This window comes from Balaenoptera acutorostrata, chromosome 4, assembly GCF_949987535.1.
Source record: "Balaenoptera acutorostrata chromosome 4, mBalAcu1.1, whole genome shotgun sequence".
Taxonomy (NCBI): domain Eukaryota; kingdom Metazoa; phylum Chordata; class Mammalia; order Artiodactyla; family Balaenopteridae; genus Balaenoptera; species Balaenoptera acutorostrata.
Window position 1 is genome coordinate 68,834,955 of NC_080067.1, and position 19,691 is coordinate 68,854,645.

General features: G+C 37.0%; 1 protein-coding gene across 2 annotated transcripts in view; it reads left to right on the forward strand.

Annotated features, from left to right (window-relative positions):
* MAP3K13 (mitogen-activated protein kinase kinase kinase 13) overlaps positions 1–19,691 on the forward strand; it is a 167,877-nt gene that overhangs the window by 109,022 nt on the left and 39,164 nt on the right. For both annotated transcript variants that reach the window (XM_057546070.1, XM_028162093.2), the window contains exon 2: positions 6,995–7,554. In XM_057546070.1, coding sequence (XP_057402053.1) covers positions 7,080–7,554 — 475 coding nt within the window. In that variant the 5' untranslated portion in view covers positions 6,995–7,079. The remainder of the gene's footprint in view (positions 1–6,994; positions 7,555–19,691) is intronic.

Below are 19,691 nucleotides of genomic sequence, written 5' to 3' on the forward strand. Positions count from 1 at the left end.
GGAATATTAACACTTAGTATATATTATTTATCATAGATTTATAAAGGTTATAGAGAAACCATTCCTTTGGTCAAGAAATTTGTTTGGCCTTTGACTGAAGGTATATTTGAAGCCTCACAAGTTGCTATTTTTTGATAAGATCATAGTCTGTAACTCTGAAAATGAAGCATCTTTATTCATTTTAAAACCTACATTATAAAGTTAGTTTAACTTTAGTCATAGTTGTATTTATAGGTAGTAATATTCATTAAGTAATCTGTCAACATGGAGATTGCCTGTTTGTAATTTTTATTTTTTGCTGGCTCCAGCATACTTTAATATTATTAAACATTCATAATCTTAACCAAAAATATAGATATATGGTAGACACTGAATCAATATTTCTGAATGCATGATTATTGGATGAAATGTTATAAAGAAGATGGGACAAGGTAGGTCAGTGGATTTGGTTGATGTGAGGTTATTATTGTCCTTTCAAATAGGGATTTCAGTAGAGGGTTCACAGTTAGGAGAGCAAGTTAGGGATAAAGGCGCAATTGTAGGCCACTATTCTGATCTGATTAATTTTGCAATTCCATTAGGAAAAGCAATCTAATTTTTTTTAAAGTTCAAATCAAGATCTCCGTGATAGACCTCTATCCTAGAAAGATCATTTTTTATGTTATTGCTATGAACAAGTAACTTAATCCCGGTTTTAAAATGGGAATGATGCCCTAAGAGCAGAAATCTCATTTGTGCTCTAAATACTGCTATGTGAATTTTAGAGAAATAACCAGAAAGTTAGGATAGCAGCATTGTGTTCATTTTAAGGCAAGAAAATGCCAAGTAATGATAAGACAGCTTGGGAAGAGGTGAGCATCAATCAAGAAATCTCAGCAATAAAAGGCTTACTTTCAAGTTTTATTCAATTTTAGTCATCCTGAAAACTTTGTGAGGCAAAATTTTCCAAAATCTTTGATTTATTCATATTTATGATGTAAAAGTCAAAATCTGATCTATTATAAAATTATCCTCTATTAGCAACATGGGGAAATTGTATTATATAATAAAAACACAAGAACTCAGGGGCCGTTTGGCCGCATGACCTCTTCCACTCGTCTTTTTCTCTGTGCCGAACCCATCTTGGCATGAAGCCAAGGTAATTTCCAGAAATTGGCAGTGCGCTGGCAAATGCACATCTGCTGCTGTCTCCAACCCTTGCCTACTAATTTTGCACAAACCACTTCCTCCTTCTGAGGGCAAGGGAAGTGTGCCCGAAGGGCAGAGACGGAAGCACTACCGTGTGCTCCTGGCAGATTCAGGAGCCCTTGTAAGGGAAGCAGCGGCATCACCTGCAGCCTTGCCCATAGAGCTTCCTACTGATAAGGGTGACACGCCAACCTTGCCCTTTTGCCCCTCTGCTCTTCCTTATCTTTTTCCATTTGACTCTCAGTGTTTAAAATCCTTGCCTCATTTCCTTTCTATCCCCTTCTAATGAATTCTAGCTTTGCCTTCTCATGAATTAAAATATGCAAACAGTCAGTTCCCAAAAGGGTACCTGAGCCAAATCTGGACAGAGAGGGAGGAACTGAGAGGACAAAGACAAAGGCAGAGATGGTGGGGCTGCTTGTGTTCCCTTAGGTTCCACTTACCAGCTCCTTCACTGTGCAGTGGCAGTGTGTGGGTGTACGTACAAACACAGGTAAAATTTAGATATTTTTATCCTCCTACACTCTTACACGTAGAGTCAGCTCTGATCATATTTGAATATAGCCATGGTGATGATTTCTTTCCCTTTGTTCTCGTGCTTCTCCATTTCTCTGCATTTGTTGGTTGCGATTGGTCTTGATATTCTTGGTGAGCAGAGGAAAGCCTCTCTGACTACATATCTTTATACACACCTTGAGGTTTCCGTCACCTCTGCCCACTCTCAGAGCCACTGAATCACCAATAGCTGGGTGCCCTTCACTCCTCTGTTAACAGGTGCAGGGCCACCCCTCTAAATGGGTGCTTGTGCTTCTTTGGGTGTAGCTTTAGTGCATCTAGAATAACACAGTGAACTATTATCATTTTTGTCATCAGTGGTCATGCTATTTGTTTCTATTTGTCTGAATAAACAACCAGACTAGGGGAAGATCATAGGATGAAGAAAGAGGACTCATTCTAGCTCTGACACTAATTAGTTGTATTGAGCGAGTCAGCAATCTCTCTGGGATTTGATTCTCATATGTAAAACAGGTGGTTGGACTGTATTCCTTGAAGGTCCTGTTATTCCTTGATGTCTTAAATATCAAACTGAATGTGATGACCATGCTGAAGTTCTCTTCTTTAGACTCATTCCCGGTGCCTGTGTGAACAGGTCCACTTCACGTATACCATTAACCTCTTAGAAATGTGAAGAGACGGGAGTTCCCTGGTGGTCTAGTGGTTAGGATTCTGCACTTTCATTGTCATGGCCCAGGTTCAACCCCTGGCTGGGGAACTGAGATCTGAGGCGTGGCCAAAAAAAAAAAAAAAAAAAGAAATGGGAAGAGATTACAAAACAAACACATGTTTTTCTAACTTTTTGTATATGAGCTCATTTCAATATGAGGTCATCAGGGAGAAAAACTCAGAATAAAAATGGAAAAAAAATGGAAATTTACCAGGAATTAATATAAAATCCTGTAGTTGGGTTCAAAGAACAAATTGCACAAATAGGTGTTTGGCTGAAATTCACATATACATTTGGGTATTTGCATTATCAAGTCTGATGTGAGCCAACAGCATAACATATGCCCTGTGCTGTAAAGGATAACCACGAATCCCAACGGCAAAGACAGACTGGAAGCAACTTTACTAAGGCAGTGGCCAAGTCTGAAAATATGAAGTCAGCAGTCTTGAAAGAGATCAGGCAGAGCAAGGTCAGAGAGGCCAAAGGCAAGAGACAGCTCAAGGTTGTGGCAGGAGGTCAGCAAGAAAGCAAAATGAGGGGATCAGTAATGTCAGAGTTTAGAGATGAGTAAAAAGGAAGGAAGTGGAGAGGACTGGGGTGGGGAATGGCGGTCAATTCAGCAAACAGCTGTTGCTGTAGCGAAGGGTTCCAGCTTTTCTTTTTCTTTATTTCTTTCTTTTCCCCAACATTATAGTCCCAGGCAGCTTCCCAGCCCCTAAATTTCTCCATGCCCTAGAATTTAAGTCCCTCCTAACCTAACCTCAAACAGTTAAAGTTTTCTGATTTGTTTAAAGGGAAGAATTATCTGCATTATTTCATGAGCTTTCAGAGCCCATATGTGAAGGAGCTACCTTTATTGCACACTACTCTCCAACCTTAGCTGGCTCTTTCATTATTTCCAGGTGGTCAGCCCTCCCACACATGCCCTGGTCGTTTTTTCTCTGCCTCTGCTAATGCTCTTGTTCTTTCCTGACTTCCTTTCCTCTGTCAGTTTCAAACACATCTTCCTTGCAAAGGTTCACCTCAAGTGCAGTCAGCCCAATCTACCTTCTCCTGCCCCATTCTTGTTCCCCTTCTCCCACAGCCTGTAGAACAGAATATGGCTTGTATGTCATGGGGTGGGAGTGGGCAGGAGGTAATTCCCTCGGTGTAATTATTAACTCTTTAAGTAGTGTATAAGCTTTGAAAAGAAGAAACTATGTCTTACAGAGACCACATGGTATAGGAGAGAGTTTGGAATTAGGAAAAAGAAAATGGTATTCAGTCCTGGCTCTGTGACCTTTAGCATATACCTCTCTCTAGGCCTCCGTGTCCTTCTGGGAAAAACAGGGATAGCCATTCCATGCTCTGGCTTCCTTAAACAGGCAATCAGGTGTTTAGGTCAAGGTCACAGGAAAAGTACTCTAAGAAAGTGAAGGGTTATCATAAGAGGTGCCTTGTCGTAAAAAAAAGGCAAGGGAATTTGAGAATCTGAATTCTGAGTTAGATTTTAATTCCTGCTCTACCGCTTACTCAATATGTGGCCTTAGAAGTTTCTTCTTTCAAATGAAAATGACACTATCACAAAGATGATGGTGTTGGTGCTGGTTTATATGCCAATTTCTAAGAGCCAGCTGTCAAATATTTAGTAACTTTGCAAGCAGATTGTTAAGCTGTTGTTATTAGCTTGAAATCTGCCTTGGTGGGAGTATTTATACCAGGGAAATTGGCAAACACTACAAATCGCATTGTTGGGTTTTTTTATCCTGGAGAGTAAACACATCGCTGATCATGTAAACGGGACTCCGTAAATTGTAAAGCCCTTTGTCTTCCTTCCCATTAAAAGTAGTAATGGTAATAGTAATGTCCTGTACCCATAGAACCTAACCTAGTGCGTGGTTCTAGCATTTATTTAATAAAAACATTTTAAATTTAACTTGGTACTGCTCCTAGCATGCATTTAATAAAAACGTTTTTAATTTAACTTGGGTTCACCTTTGTATTATTTTGATACTTCTGCCCCTGAGCTAAAGAAGCTCCCACGTTTACCTCTCTTTAAATTCCTCTCTATAAAGTGTCTTTTTATTTTTATTGTTTTTCCTTTTTGGCCACACCGCGCGGCATATAGGATCTTAGTTCCCCGACTAGGGGTGGAACCCGTTCCCCCTGCAATGGAAGCACAGTCTTAACCACTGGACCACCAAGGAAGTCCCTGAAGTGTCTTTTTAAAATCAGATAACATAAATAAAAATCTGGTTCAGTGCATGAAACACACAGTAGGCGTTAAACCGTCTACATTTATGAGCTAATTATCTTCTTTCTAAAACTTCATCTCTTCTGATATTTCATATCTCAGTTAATGACATTGTCCATCTATCCATTATCCCAAGTAAGTTATCTGAAAGTATTCCTCTCCTGTCCTTTTCCTCACCCACCCCCATGTTTTATCAATCACTACATCTTACCAGTTTTACCTCTTAAACCTGTCCCCTCCTCTTCATTGCCATTGCTACTGCCTTGGTTTGGGTCCTCATCATTTCTTACTTGATCTCTTCCTCCTAACTGATATCTTGACGTTCAGTCATTCTCCTTCAATCCAACCTCTACTGCTATGGGTATGATTTTAAATTACAAATCTGACCAAATCACTCCCTTGCTTAAAATTCCTTAATGACTCTCTGTTGTCTTGAGGATAAAATCTAAAAGCTTTAGCTTGCCATACAGGTCCACCATATGCTGACCTTGGCCCACCTTTTACAAGAGTTATCTCCTGCTGCTCTCCATTACCACCTGGAACGCCTAGTCTCACTTCCCTAGCAATCCCTGGTCTCAGTAATGAAGATGAGAAATTAATAACATAAGAATGGTCTATTTTTATTTGTAACCCCCAATATAGGATACTATGGCTCCCCATCACCTTCAGAATAAAATCCAAATCTCTTAGCCTAGCATACTTACAATCTAGCCCCTGACTCTCTCCAATTCTTATCTTTCTCGTATATATACATATAACCTACATTTCAGCCACTAAGATATCTCATCTGTTCCATATTTTCATCCTTCCATGCCCTCGTTCACACTTTCTCCAAACCTGTAGTACCCTCTTCCTCTTCTTTCACTCACTCCTCTCCTGCCTGCCCAATGAATTTCTACAGTTCCTTCAAACAGATCAATAGTTACCACCTTTGGGCAGCTGTCCCTGAAACTATCCCTCCCTATTCTGTGCTCCCAGAGCACTTGGTTAAGCAGCGTACAGTCAATCTTTGTTGGCCTGTCTTTTGCCCCCTCTGCGAGATCATCTTTATCCCCTGGCCTCTAGCACATCCTTGATGCTTAATACAGAGTGAAAGAAGGAAGGACTATTATATAGGGATTTGCAAAGAAACTAAATTTCTGATAAGAGACATATATTGAATAAGTTTAAGATTGATTTTGCATGATCTGGTGAATCTAGAACAATTCCATGTCTTTATTTTCAGGGGGTAGGTAGCTCTGAGAAATTGGTGCTAATGGACAGATCAGAAGCAAAGAATAAGTTTAAAGAGCTGCGGCTTGGTCACATTGCTCCAGATTTGGTGCAGTACAGTAAAACAAAATTTACATCTTAGGAATTTATCTGTCACATACACAAGACATTTATCTACATGCCTTAATGAATGCCTTAGAAAGTAAAGCAAGGTGCCAGTGGACAAGACACTAAAGCAAACAGAAGATATCAGCAGTGACTTATAATAACACAGAATGTAGTTTCTAACAAAAATATATTTATACCTTTGGGAAGGGAAACAATTTTTTTCTGATTATAAATATAATATATATGTCTTAGTTTGTTCAGGCTGCTGTAACAAAAATACCACAGACTAGATGGCTCAGACAACAAACATTTTTACTTCTGACAGTTTTTTGGAGGCTGAGCTGAGATATCCAAGATCAAAGCACTCACAGATTTGATAATCTGGTGAGGGCCTGCTTCCTGGTTCATAGAGAGCCATCTTCTCACTGTGTCCTCACATGGCAGAAGAGGGAAGGGAGTTCTCCGGGGACTTTTTTATAAGGCACTAATCCCATGCATGAAGGCTCCACCATCATGACCTAATCACATCCCAAAGGCCCCCACCTCCAAACAGCATCACAAATGAGTTTCAACATGTAAATTTTGGGGGGACACAACCATTCAGTCTATAGAAACATATTAATGCAAAATGCTTAGAATATCTCGAAAAACACAACAACATAAATCCCTCCCAAATCTAACCACCTAGAATTAACTGTTGTTACTTCTTTGGATGTATCCTTCCAGTCTTTTTTTCTTGTATATGTGTTTGTGTATCCTTTTAAATAATAAAAATTTTAAATGGCTTACATTGCATATATTGTTCTAACCTATTTTTTATATTAATATGTCATGAACATTTTCTCATGTTAGTAAATACTCTTCTACAGCATGATTTTTAACTGCTGCACAGTATTCCTTCATGTGGATGAACACCACTGTTTAATCAATCCCCCTTGTTTCAGTGTTTTTATTATTATAAAAGGAAGTGTAGTGGTGTGGGTGACTAAAGAAAGGGTGATCTCACGACCTCCTCCTGTTTTCCCCAGGTTCTGAAGCCCCCTCTTACATCAGAACTCTTTTCTAATGATCCTCTGAGTGTCATCTCAGGACCCTGGGCACACTCATGGCACGATGGCCAACCCTCAGGAGCACCTGAGCTGCTCCTCTTCCCCACACTTGCCTTTGAGTGAAAACAAAACCTTCAATGGACTACAAGATGATGTCGCACCTATGCGAAGCCACCCTTCACCCAAGCTTCTTAAGGACCAGCAGGAAAAGGGGGTGGTGCAAACAGAGCTAACTGAGGGCATGAACAGCCCCATCACCACAACAGTGTTGACAAGCGTAAGCGAGGATTCCAGGGACCAGTTTGAGAACAGCGTTCTTCAGCTAAGGGAACAAGATGAATCGGAGATGGCCGTGTCTCATGGGAACAGCAACACTGTGGATGGAGAGGGCACAAGTGGAACCGAAGACATCAAGATTCAGTTCAGCAGGTCGGGCAGCGGCAGTGGTGGGTTTCTTGAAGGACTATTTGGATGCTTAAGGCCTGTATGGAATATCATTGGGAAGGCATATTCCACTGATTACAAATTGCAGCAGCAAGGTAAGCTAGAGTATGGACCTGGAAGATATTTCCTGTGTAAACACACTACCACCATTAACTGGATAACCTTTGATAAATTAAAGACCTAGTGCCAGAATAATACCCCATATCAATTTCCTGTAGACCTTCTGAATGGAACAGATTGACATATGGTTGGTCTTTTTTGGTCGAAGCCCACTTTTTGTTGTTGTACAGTCCAGTGGTGTCCAGAGTAGAGTACATATAAGACAATCCATGACGTTGTGAGGAAGAAGATGTTAGAGCTTCTGTTCCTTTTATCTCATCACTTTAAATTTCTATTTTCATGCATGTTTTCATATATATTTGGTATTTTAATAAAGTTTTACAGATATATAATTTATAAATAAATCACATAGTGAGTGCATATTCAAAAATTTTATTGACAGTTTTTACAGTCAAGAAGTCTGATGGTCATTGGACTAATTCAAAACCAGACAGAAGCCACATGGTACTGCCCCTGAAGATTGTAGGCCTGCCTTAGGTAGTAGTAAAAAGGAATTTTTTTATCTTACAGTCAGGCACAGAAAGCTCACATTTTGAGGAAAGAACAAAATATCTAACCATTCTTGAGAAACATTATTATTTCAAGATCCCACAGCTTTTTAAAAAGTAAAATTTTAACTCCCATCATTGTGTCGTATGTATATTCATATACCCCAATTCAAGCCTTATGCTTTTTTTTAAATTAATTTATTATTTATTTATTTATTTTTGGCTGCGTTGGGTCTTTGTTGCTGCGCGCAGGCTTTCTCTAGTTGTGGCGACCAGGGGCTACTCTTTGTTGCGGTGCGCAGGCTTCTCATTGCAGTGGCTTCTCTTGTTGCGGAGCACAGGCTCCAGGCGCACGGGCTTCAGTAGTTGTGACATGCAGGCTCACTAGTTGTGGCTCACGGGCTCTAGAGTGCAGGCTCAGTAGTTGTGGTGCACAGGCTTAGTTGCTCCGTGGCATGTGGGATCTTCCCAGACCAGGGCTCGAACCCGTGTCCCCTGCATTGGCAGGCGGATTCTTAACCACTGCACCACCAGGGAAGTCCCTCAAGCCTTATGCTTTTGAAGTAAAGAGAACACATGGCACTAGTGTTCTTTATAACTTCATTTATATTGTTGAAACAATCTTTCCTGAGAACAAAAGTAATATATATAGAAATTTTGGAACATACAAGTAAGTTCCCCCCAAAAAATTCAAATAATCTATGATCCCCAATCTCCTGACAATAACCACCATTAGTGTTTTTGGTATATATTATGTTAGTCTATACATGTGTGTATGTGTGCTTAAAAAAAGTCATGCTGTTCTGTAACACTTTTTTACTTCATATTGTGAACATTTCCTGTATCATGAAATATACTTTTTCAGCATCATTTTTAATGGCTGCATAATATTAAATTGTGTTAACATACACAGTTTAAGTAATTGTAATTAAGTAATCCTGTTTTTTTTCCTTGTGATGAGAACTCTTAGGGTTTACTGTCTTAACAACTTTCATGCATTAACATAAACAGTGTTCATTATATTTATCAAGTTGTACACCACATCCCTAGTACTTACTTATCTTATAACTGGAAGTTTGTACCTTTTGACTGCCTTCATCCAATTCCCCCTCCTCCACTCACCACCTCTGGTAACCACAAATCTGATCTATTTTTTCATGAGTTTGTTCTTGAAGTATAATTGACCTACAACACTATATTAGTTCCTGGTACACAACATAGTGACTTGACATTTCTGTACATTTCAAAATGATCACCATGATTAGTTACTGTCTGTCACCATACAAAGATGTTACATAATTATTGACTATATTCCCCACACTGTACATTTCATACCCTTGACTCATTTATTTTGTACTAAAAGTTTGTACCTCTTAATCTCCCTCACCTATTTCTCCCCTCCCCCCTCCCTCCTTCCCTCTGACAACCACCTGTTTGTTCTCTGTATCTATGACTGTTTCTGTTTTATTGTGTTTGTTCATTTGTTTTGTTTTTTAGATTACACATTTAAGTGAAATCATATAGTATTTGTCTTTCTCCATTTGACTTATTTCACTTAGCTTAGTGCCCTCTAGGTCTGTCCATGCTGTCACAAATGGCAAGATTTCATTCTTTTTTATGGCTGAGTAATATTCCATTGCGTGTGTGTGTGTGTGTGTGTGTGTGTGTGTGTGTGTGTGTCTGTGTGTGTGTCTCTGTATGTGTGTCTGTGTCTGTGTGTCTGTGTATACACCACACCTTTTTTGTCCATTCATCTATCGATGGGTACTTAGATTACTTCCATATCTTGGCTATTGTAAATAATGCTGCAGTTAATGTAAGCGTGCAGATATCTTTTCTAAAGAGTGTTTTTTTTGTTTTGTTTTTTAAATTTTTTTATTTTTTATACACTTTTTAAAGATTGCTTTCCATTTACAGTTATTACAGAATATTGGTCATATTCCCCATGTTATACATTACATCCTTGAGCCTATCTTACACCTAGTAGTTTGTACCTCCCACTCTCCCACCCCTCCCTCCCTCCCCACTGGTAACCACTGGTTTGTTCTCTATATCTGTGAATCTGCTTTTTTGTTATATTCACTAGTTTGTTGTATTTTTTAGATTCCACATATAAGTGATATTCTACAGTATTTGTCTTTCTCTAACTTATTTCACTAGCATAATGCCCTCCATATCCATCCATTTGCCGCAAATGGCAAAATTTCATTCTTTTTTATGGCTGAGTAGTATTCCATTTTGTGTGTGTGTGTGTATCCAATCTTGTCCACTCATCTGTTGATGGACACTTAGGTTGTTTCCATATCTTGGCAATTGTAAATAATGCTGCTATGAACATTGGGGTGCATGTATCTTTTCAAATTAGTGTTTTTGGTTTTTTCTGATATATACACAGGAGTGAAATTGCTGAATTATATGGTAGTTCTATTTTTAGTTTTTTGAGACACCTCCATACTGTTTTCCACAGTGGCTGCACCAGTTTACATTCCCACTAACAGTGAACAAGGGTTCCCTTTTTTCCACATCCTTGCCGACATTTGTTGTGTTCTTTTTGATGATAGCCATTCTTTCTGACAGGTGTGAGGTGATATCTCATTGTGGTTTTGATTTTCATTTCCCTGATGATTAATGATGTTGAGCATCTTTTCATATGCCTGTTGTCCATTTTCTTTTCCTCTTTGGAAAAATGTCTGTTTAGTTCTTCTCCCCATTTTTTAATCTGGTTGTTTGTTTTTTTGATGTTGTGTTATATGAGCTATTTATATATGTTGGATATTAATCCCTTATCAGTCATATCATTTGCAAATATTTTCTCCCATTCAGTGGGTTATCTTTTTGTCTTGTCAGTGGTTTCCTTTGCTGTGTGAAAGCTTTTAAGTTAAATTAAGTCCCACTTGTTTATTTTTGTTTTCATTTCCTTTCCTTTAGGAGACGGATCCAAAAAAAATATTGCTGCAGTTTATGTCAAAGAGTGTTCTGCATGTTTTCCTCTAGGAGTTTCATAGTATCTGGTCTTACATTTAGGTCTCTAAAAAGTGTTTTTGTTTTCTTTAGATAAATACCCAGGAGTGGAGTTGCTGAGTCATATGGTAGTTCTATATATAGGTCTATTTTTAGTTTTTTGAGGTATCTCCATCCTGTTTTCCATAGTGGCTGCACCAATTTGCATTCCCATCAACAGTACCCAAGGGTTCCCATTTCCCTACATCCTGGCCAACACTTGTTATTTGTTGTTTTTTTGATAATAGCCATTCTAGCAGGTGTGAAGTGATATCTCACTGTGGTTTTCATTTGCATTTTCCTAATAATTAGTGATATTGAGCATCTTTTCATGTGCCTGATAGCCATTTGTATGTCTTCTTTGGATAAATGTCTATTCAGATCCTCTACCCATTTTTTAATCAGGTTGTTTGTTTGATGTTGAGCTATATGAGTTGTTTGTATATTTTGGATATTAACCCCTTATCAGATATAGCATTTATAAATATCATCTCCCATTCAGTAAGCTGCCTTTTCATTTCGTTGATAGTTTTCTTCACTGTGCAAAAGCTGTTTAGTTTGATGTAGTCCCATTTGTTTATTTTTGCTTTTGTTGCCCTTGCCTGAGGAGACATATCCAAAAAATATTGCTAAGACTGATGTCAAAGACCATACTGCCTATTTTTTCTTCCAGAAGTTTTATGGTTTCAGGTCTTACATTTAAGTCTTTAATCCATTTTGAATTTATTTTTGTATATGGTGTAGTCCAGTTTGATTCTTTTGCATGTAGCTGTCCAGTTTTCCAAACACCATTTATTGAAGAGGCTGTCTTTTCCCCATTGTATATTCTTGCCTCCTTTGTCATAGATTAATTGCTCATGTAATTATGGGTTCATTTCTGGGCTTGCTATTCTGTTCCATTGATCTATGTGCCAGTACCATACTGCTTTGATTACTGTAGCTTTGCAGTATAGTTTGAAATCAGGGAGCATGATACCTCCAGCTTTGTTCTTCTTTCTCAAGATAGTTTTGGCTATTTGGGGTATTTTGTGTTTCCATACAAATTTTAGAATTATTTGTTCTACTTCTATGAAGAATGCCATGAGTATTTTGACAGGGATTGCATTGAATTTCTAGATTGCCTTGGGTAGTATGGTCATTTTAACAGTATTAATTCTTCCAACCCATGAACTCGGTATATCTTTCCATCTGTTTGTGTTGTCTTCAATTTCTTTCATCAGTGTCTTATAGTTTTCAGAGTACAGGTCCTTTACCTCCTTAGATTTATTCCTACTATTTTATTCATTTTGATGCAATTGTAAATGGGATTATTTTCTTCATTTCCTTTTCTGATTGTTAGTTGTTAGTGTATAGAAATTAACATATTTCTGTATATTATTTTGTATCCTGCAACTTTACCAAATTCATTGATAACTTCTAGTGCAATCTTCTATTGCTTAACAATTTGTTTACTATTTTCAGTGATTATAAGCCACACTGCAGTGAACATGTGTCCATTCCTTAATTTTCGCACATATCTTGATTACTCCTTAGGATAAATTACTAGAAGAGGAATGCTGGGTTCAAAGGATTTTTTGCTTTAAGGCTTTTGATATATATCTTTGCAGCCTTATGTAAATGATCAGTTGTTATGAGTTCTTTCATCAAGAAATTTTGTAAAGGAATAATATGGACCAGAAATGATATTCTGTTTTATTTATTTTATAACTGAATATTGGATTCTGTGACCCTCCCTTAAAAATGTATTCATATATTTTAGTCAAGACTGTTGACAGCTTTTCCACAACTGCCAGTTGACATTAGTCACCATTAGCCACTCTTTCCATGCATTCAACTTTTTCTATTTCTGAAATACTTTTTCTTTTTTTGATATTTTATTTTAAGGTATTATTTTATTTTATTTTTTAACACAATTTTTAAAGGTTACATTCCATTTACAGTTATTACAAAATGTTAGCTATCTTCCCCGTATTGTACAATACATCCTTGTGGCCTATCTTACAGCCAGTAGTTTCTACCTCCCACTCCCCCACCCCAATATTGCCCCTTCCCCCTCTCCCCACTGGTAACCACTAGTTTATTCTCCTTATCTGTGAGTCTGCTTCTTTTTTTTTAAATATTCACCAGTTTGTTGTATTTTTTAGATTCCACATATAAGTGACATCATACAGTATTTGTCTTTCTCCGTCTGACTTATTTCACTTAGCATAATGCCCTCCAAGTCCATCCATGTTGCTGCAGATGGCAAAATTTCATTCTCTTTTATGGCTGAGTAGTATTCCAATGTGTGTGTGTGTGTGTGTAGATATATATATACCACATTGTCTTTCTCCTCTCATCTATTGATGTGAAATACTTTCTTTTAGAAATGCAAATCAGAACTACAATGAGGTACCACCTCACACCGGTCAGAATGGCTATCATCAAAAAGTCTACCAATAACAAATGCTGGGGAGGGTGTGGAGAAAAGGGAACCCTCCTGCACTGTTGGTGGGAATGTAAGTTGGTGCAACCACTGTGGAAAACAGTATGGAGGTTCCTCAAAAAACTAAAAATAGAATTACCATATGACCCAGCAATCCTACTCCTGGGCATATATGCAGACAAAACTATAATTCAAAAAGATACATGCACCCCTATGTTCATAGTGGTACTATTCACAGTAGCCAAGACATGGAAACAACCTAAGTGTCCACTGACAGAAGAATGGATAAAGAAGATGTGGTACATATATAATGGAATACTACTCAGCCTAAAACAGAATGAAATAATGCCATTTGCAGCAACATGGATGCAACTAGAAATTATCATACTAAGTGAAGTAAGTCAAAAAGAGAAAGACAAATACCATATGATATCATCTTTATGTGGAACCTAAACCATGGCACAAATGAACCTATTTGCGAGACAAAAACAGACTCACAGACATAGAGAACAGACTTGTGGTTGCCAAGGGGGAGGGGGTGTGGGGGAGGGATGGACTAGGAGTTAGGGGTTAGTAGATGCAAACTATGACATATAGAATGGATAAACAATACTGTCCTACTATATAGCGCAGGGCATTATATTCAATATCCTGGGATAAACCATAATGGAAAAGAATATGAAAAAAGAGTATATATATATATATATATATATATATATATATATATATATATATATATGTATGTATAACTGAATCACTTTGCTGTACAGCAGAAATCAACACAACATTGTAAATCAGCTATACTTCAATTTTTAAAAAATTGACTCTGAAATACTTTCTCTTAAACCAATACCAGACTCCCCATCTATACCCCTTCTCCGTAAGTATATTGGGATTTACCTGTAAATCTGTCCATTCCAGGTATACTTTCCAGGATTTGTCAACCACAGCATTCTTTCTCAATCCCTAGGTTTTGTCTGTCTGTTTTCTCTCCATACCCTGCACATTCTACCCTTTTTTTCCCTCTATGATCTTAAGGTTTCAGGGAAATTAAAGAGTTGTTCCTTGTCACACAGCGGTTGGGGACTCCTATGTTAAACAGTTTTATTATTTTAAAAATTGGGAATAAAGACAAATCCAAAGAGGAAAATAAAAATCACTTGTCATCCCATAACCACCCACCCTTAATTTATTATTTTTTAGAAGTTCCTTCTTCTCTGCTTAGACACAAAACCTACTAATATCTGCTTATGTGATAAACTCATTTGGTTTTGGGGGTCTTAACTTGTCTAGTCTAATAATTATTTTGGTGGCAATTTGGAGGTCTCGGGATCCAAATGCAGCATTGAGGTTCAGACTCATAAAGAAGACTAACAGACACATCCTATGTCTGTTAAAAGGAGCCTTTAAAATTCTTTATTGTTCTGTAATCTTGTATTTGATTTGTGTTCCGATTGATTATGTGACCTTCAGAAAGGCTTATTTCAGGAACAAATAAGAAACATCCTTAGTCAGTTTAAGCTTACAAGGGTACGGCAGCTGCCCAGCTCTTCAGCAAATGACAGGATATCCTACCGTGAGCAGGTGTTGCTGTGGGCTGTAGAAGAGATTCACTAGCCTGAACCTAGTGTAGTTTTTTTCTTGTCAGCTCTGGGATCATGGAGCTAATCTTTAATCCTGGATTACAGTCAACCGAAGGATAGTACATATGTGTCCCTGCATTTGGTATTATGAGGAAATTTCACTTGATTAAAATTTTTTTAATGATATCTTCATCTCCCATTTAGTATGTTGGTAGTGAAGCGTAAGTAAGGTAATATGTGAAATCTTTTATTGCCAAATAGTTCCCAGTCTCAAAGCAAGTATTGTCATAGACTTGTCTGAATAAACAAAGGAGAACTTATGTGTTAAAGTGAGTGGGCATGTGGCTTTTTCTCAGTCCTAGGGATCATGGTGGATATTGGAATTAAGATAGTAGTCATAGTGATGAATCAGAGAGAAGATAAAAGCTGGGGAAGAGTACCAATGGGACAGCTGTAAAAGCAGCAGAAAGTCTGGGACTAACCCTGGAGGGAGCACAGCCAGTTTCCGTCATTATAAGGTTTGTTATCTTGTTCCTCAGTGATCTAGGCCCCCAATTTGTATATCCTTGTTGCTAACGTTCTTTTTGCTGCCATTTTCTTGTTCCTTGACTCCCTACTAGATATCGATCAGGACATTGGAACTGGACAGAGAGGACTAAATTGCATGAATCAACTTTACTTCTGGTAGTCAGTTCTAGTAAAAAAAATTGATGGAAAGGTGGTTGAAGTATTACTTTACACTCTGTGTTCTTGAATTACCAATGCCAGCCCCTTTATTTTTCCATGGACAATTAAGATTTGGTTGAACATAGATGAATTAACACAGGCATGAGCTACTGTTGGTCAAGGAAATTTTTGTTATTTATTATAATATCAACCTTTGGTATTTGAGTGCCAAATATATTTATCATTTGTATTTTATTTTATTTATTTTTTAATTGAAGTATAGTTGATTTACGATATTATATTAATTTCAGGTGTACAATATAGTGATTCAATATTTTTATAGATTATACTCCATTTAAAGTTATTATAGGGACTTCCCTGGCTGTCCAGTGGTTAAGACTTCACCTTCCGGGCTTCCCTGGTGGCGCAGTGGTTGAGAATCTGCCTGCTAATGCAGGGGACACGGGTTCGAGCCCTCGTCTGGGAAGATCCCACATGCCGCGGAGCAACTAGGCCCGTGAGCCACAACTACTGAGCCTGCGGGTCTGGAGCCTGTGCTCCGCAACAAGAGAGGCCACGATAGTGAGAGGCCCGCGCACCGCGATGAAGAGTGGCCCCCGCTTGCCGCAACTAGAGAAAGCCCTTGCACAGAAACGAAGACCCAACACAGCCAAAAACAAATTAATTAATTAATTAATTAATTAAAAAAAAAAAAAAAAGACTTCGCCTTCCAATGCAGGGGGTGCGGGTTCAATCCCTGGTCGGAGAACTAAGATCCCACATGCCTCACGGCCAAAAAACCACAACATAAAACAGAAGCAATATTGTAACAAATTCCATAAAGACTTTAAAAATGGTCCCCATCAAAAATATCTTTAAAAAAAGAAGAATAAAAAAATGTTGTTATATAATATTGGCTACATTCCTTGTGCCGTACAATATATCCTTGTAGCTTATTTATTTTATACATAGTAGTTTGTGCCTCTTAATCCCCTACCCCTATCTTGTCCCTCCCTCCTATCATTTGCATTTTAATACTACATTTATTTCTCATTTTATAAAAATACTAAGTAATAAGAATTATTTATAAGATTTATAGTAAATTACAATATAAACATTATAAAATGATGTAAAAAGAAAGGATTATTTAACAAATTGTTTTTTGAATCACTAAATAACACTATGAAAAAAATTAATTTGCATCAGTTCTCATACCATACAACAAAATAAACTTCAGATGTAAAGGTTAAACTTTTAAAAAATCAACTATAGATCACTCTTAGAAGATAGATTAGGCAGTAGAAGAAATTGCAAAGGAAATGAGAAGCAACTATAAAAATATTTTGTTCAAAACATAATAAAATTAAAAGAAAAATGCTTTTGTAAAAAGCCTCTTCATATGTATCAAAGAAATAGAAAGCTCCTTTGAGCTTATGAGAACTGCAAGACCCTAATAAATAAATGGACAAGGGATAAATTTGATAATTCATACAAAGAAGATGTGTTAAACAAATGTGGAGAAAATATCCTATATCACTGGCAATTAAAGTAGTGCAAACTTATAAAACACTATTTTATACCTAATTAAATTAGCACCAAAAAATAATCGGCAACATTCATTGCTGGCAAAGTTGTAGTAAAAGAGACTTGCTCATACTTTGCTATTGTCAGCAAAAACTAGAAAAATCCTTTTGGATAGCAACTTGGAATGTATACCAAGAACCAGGAAACTATACTCTTTAATCTCAGGACTGAATGTGAAGAAGTAATATAAAGAAAGAAAAAAGTATCAAATTTAACTTAGCAAACAAAACAATGCAAACACAAGTACAAAAAAAGGTAAGAGGGTACAGTAAGTAACTATTAAGCTTATAATAAAGACTGTAAATACATGGGAAATATATAATATATGAAAAAAGTAGAAAAAATTATACATACATACAACTCTGACATAGCTGTATACATATAAACAAAGACTAAAAGAGAAGATGAAAACTGAATATGTGCTGGGATTTCAGATAAAATATGTGCTTTTCTGCTTTTTCTAGTATTTTCTAATGTTTTCTAGTACTTAACAGTAAATAAAGATTGCGTAAATAGGAAAAAAAGACAGCTAAAGAATAATTTTAGTAATTATGTATTAAAAATTAGGGTAACTTGGGCTTTTATAGAGTTATTTGGAGAAATATTGCCCAGTTATGTTCTTGCTCAGAATCCAGTGCTAGTACTTTATTCAGCCCCCAGAATGGTCAAAATGACACTGTGTTTAGTTCTTCACTGGACCCCTAATGAGTAAAACTAAGTATGCCATCAATACCTGTGTCCTATGTGTGCCACATGAATAAGCCTATAGGGATGAAAGTCATTAGATGCTGTAAAGATACTAAACGCAGTCGTCTGTAACTTACTGTTTCCACCCAAATTTGTTTCTTTGGTGATTTCATATTTGTGAGCTATTTGTATTGTAGAGAGATTTGTTTTTGTATAGCATCTATTCAATTTCAGTAGAGCAGAAACCTTTAATACTGCTCATACCAGAAGAATGGGACAAGTGCCCATGCTATTAATCACCCTCACTATAATTTTTTCTGCTCTATGCATTTATATTTTGAAGGTCATGTTTTAACCTTTGTAATGAGAAACCACATTTTATTAAGCATCTACGGAATTTCTTTTCTGTTAAAGAAAATTAGAAAAGAGGGAAATGTAGTTCCCTTCTACTCTTTCTGCTCTTGCTTCATTGACATAGTAGTGAGTTGATTTGCTTTCAAGACCAGAATATCTTCAAAGCTGATTCAACACTACTTTGTTCAGTGTTCTGCAAACAGTGGCCTTTAAGTGATTGGTGATCTGACAAGAATCTCTCATAACCTTTAGCATTGTCATCATCTTCTCCTCACTCCGTGGGGCTCTTAGCTCTTTGATGTTCATTTCTGACCAGTGCAGTGATAATGCACTGGCAAACAGGATAATCAATGGATTATAGTCTTCTTTTTAAGTTGCATGAGATTAAAGCACATATTGATTGAATTTTTGATCTATTTTAAATAGCATTTTATTCATTTTAAATGTAATATAGGCTGAAACTAACACAATATTGTAAATCAACTATACTTCAATTAAAAATAAAAATAAAAGTAATATAGGCTTATGGTTTAAAATTTTTAATACAGAAAAGGATAAATGACATAACATGAATAATCAATAATGCCACCACTTAGAAATGACCCCTGTTACATTTTTGGTACAAAAAGAAATTAAACTTTAAGAAAAACAGAAACTTGAAAATACTGCATCTATATGAGTAAATATATCATGACTAATGGCCCTCTCTCTCAAATACTTCATGAGAGGTAATGTGGTATAGTAGAGAAAACACAGTCCCTGGACTCAAGCCAGTTCTGGAGTCCTGGGCCCTGTTTTGCCACTTACCAATTATGTGACCTTGATTAAGTTACTTAAGGCATGGTTACCCTATGGCTTAGTTTTCTCATTTTTAAATAACCATAATAAGGCCAGACTTACAGGATTGTTGTAAGAATTAAACACATGACAGATCTAAAGCACTATGCTAGTGTCTGGCATATAGTAAGTACTAAATAAAAGGTAAATACTAATTTAACTATTATACATCATTAGATCTTTAAGAGAGTATCACTGAAAATTCATTCAGCAAGGATTAATTGAGAGCCTGCACTAGAAATTCAAAGAGGAATAAAGCAACACTTATAATGGGTGATGGGGTAGGGATGGTGATGTAGAGACAGATAGGTGAATTGACTGAACATGCAAGCTTCAAGTGAGGAGGTGGGGCTGTGGGAGTGTCAGGATGTGTTTTGTTCAGAGGTGATTATATTGGAGGAGATCTCTGATCTGCTGAATTTCACTGGTTAAAAATTGATACAGACTAATACATGTGAATATCTTATCTATGGTATCAAGACCCATAG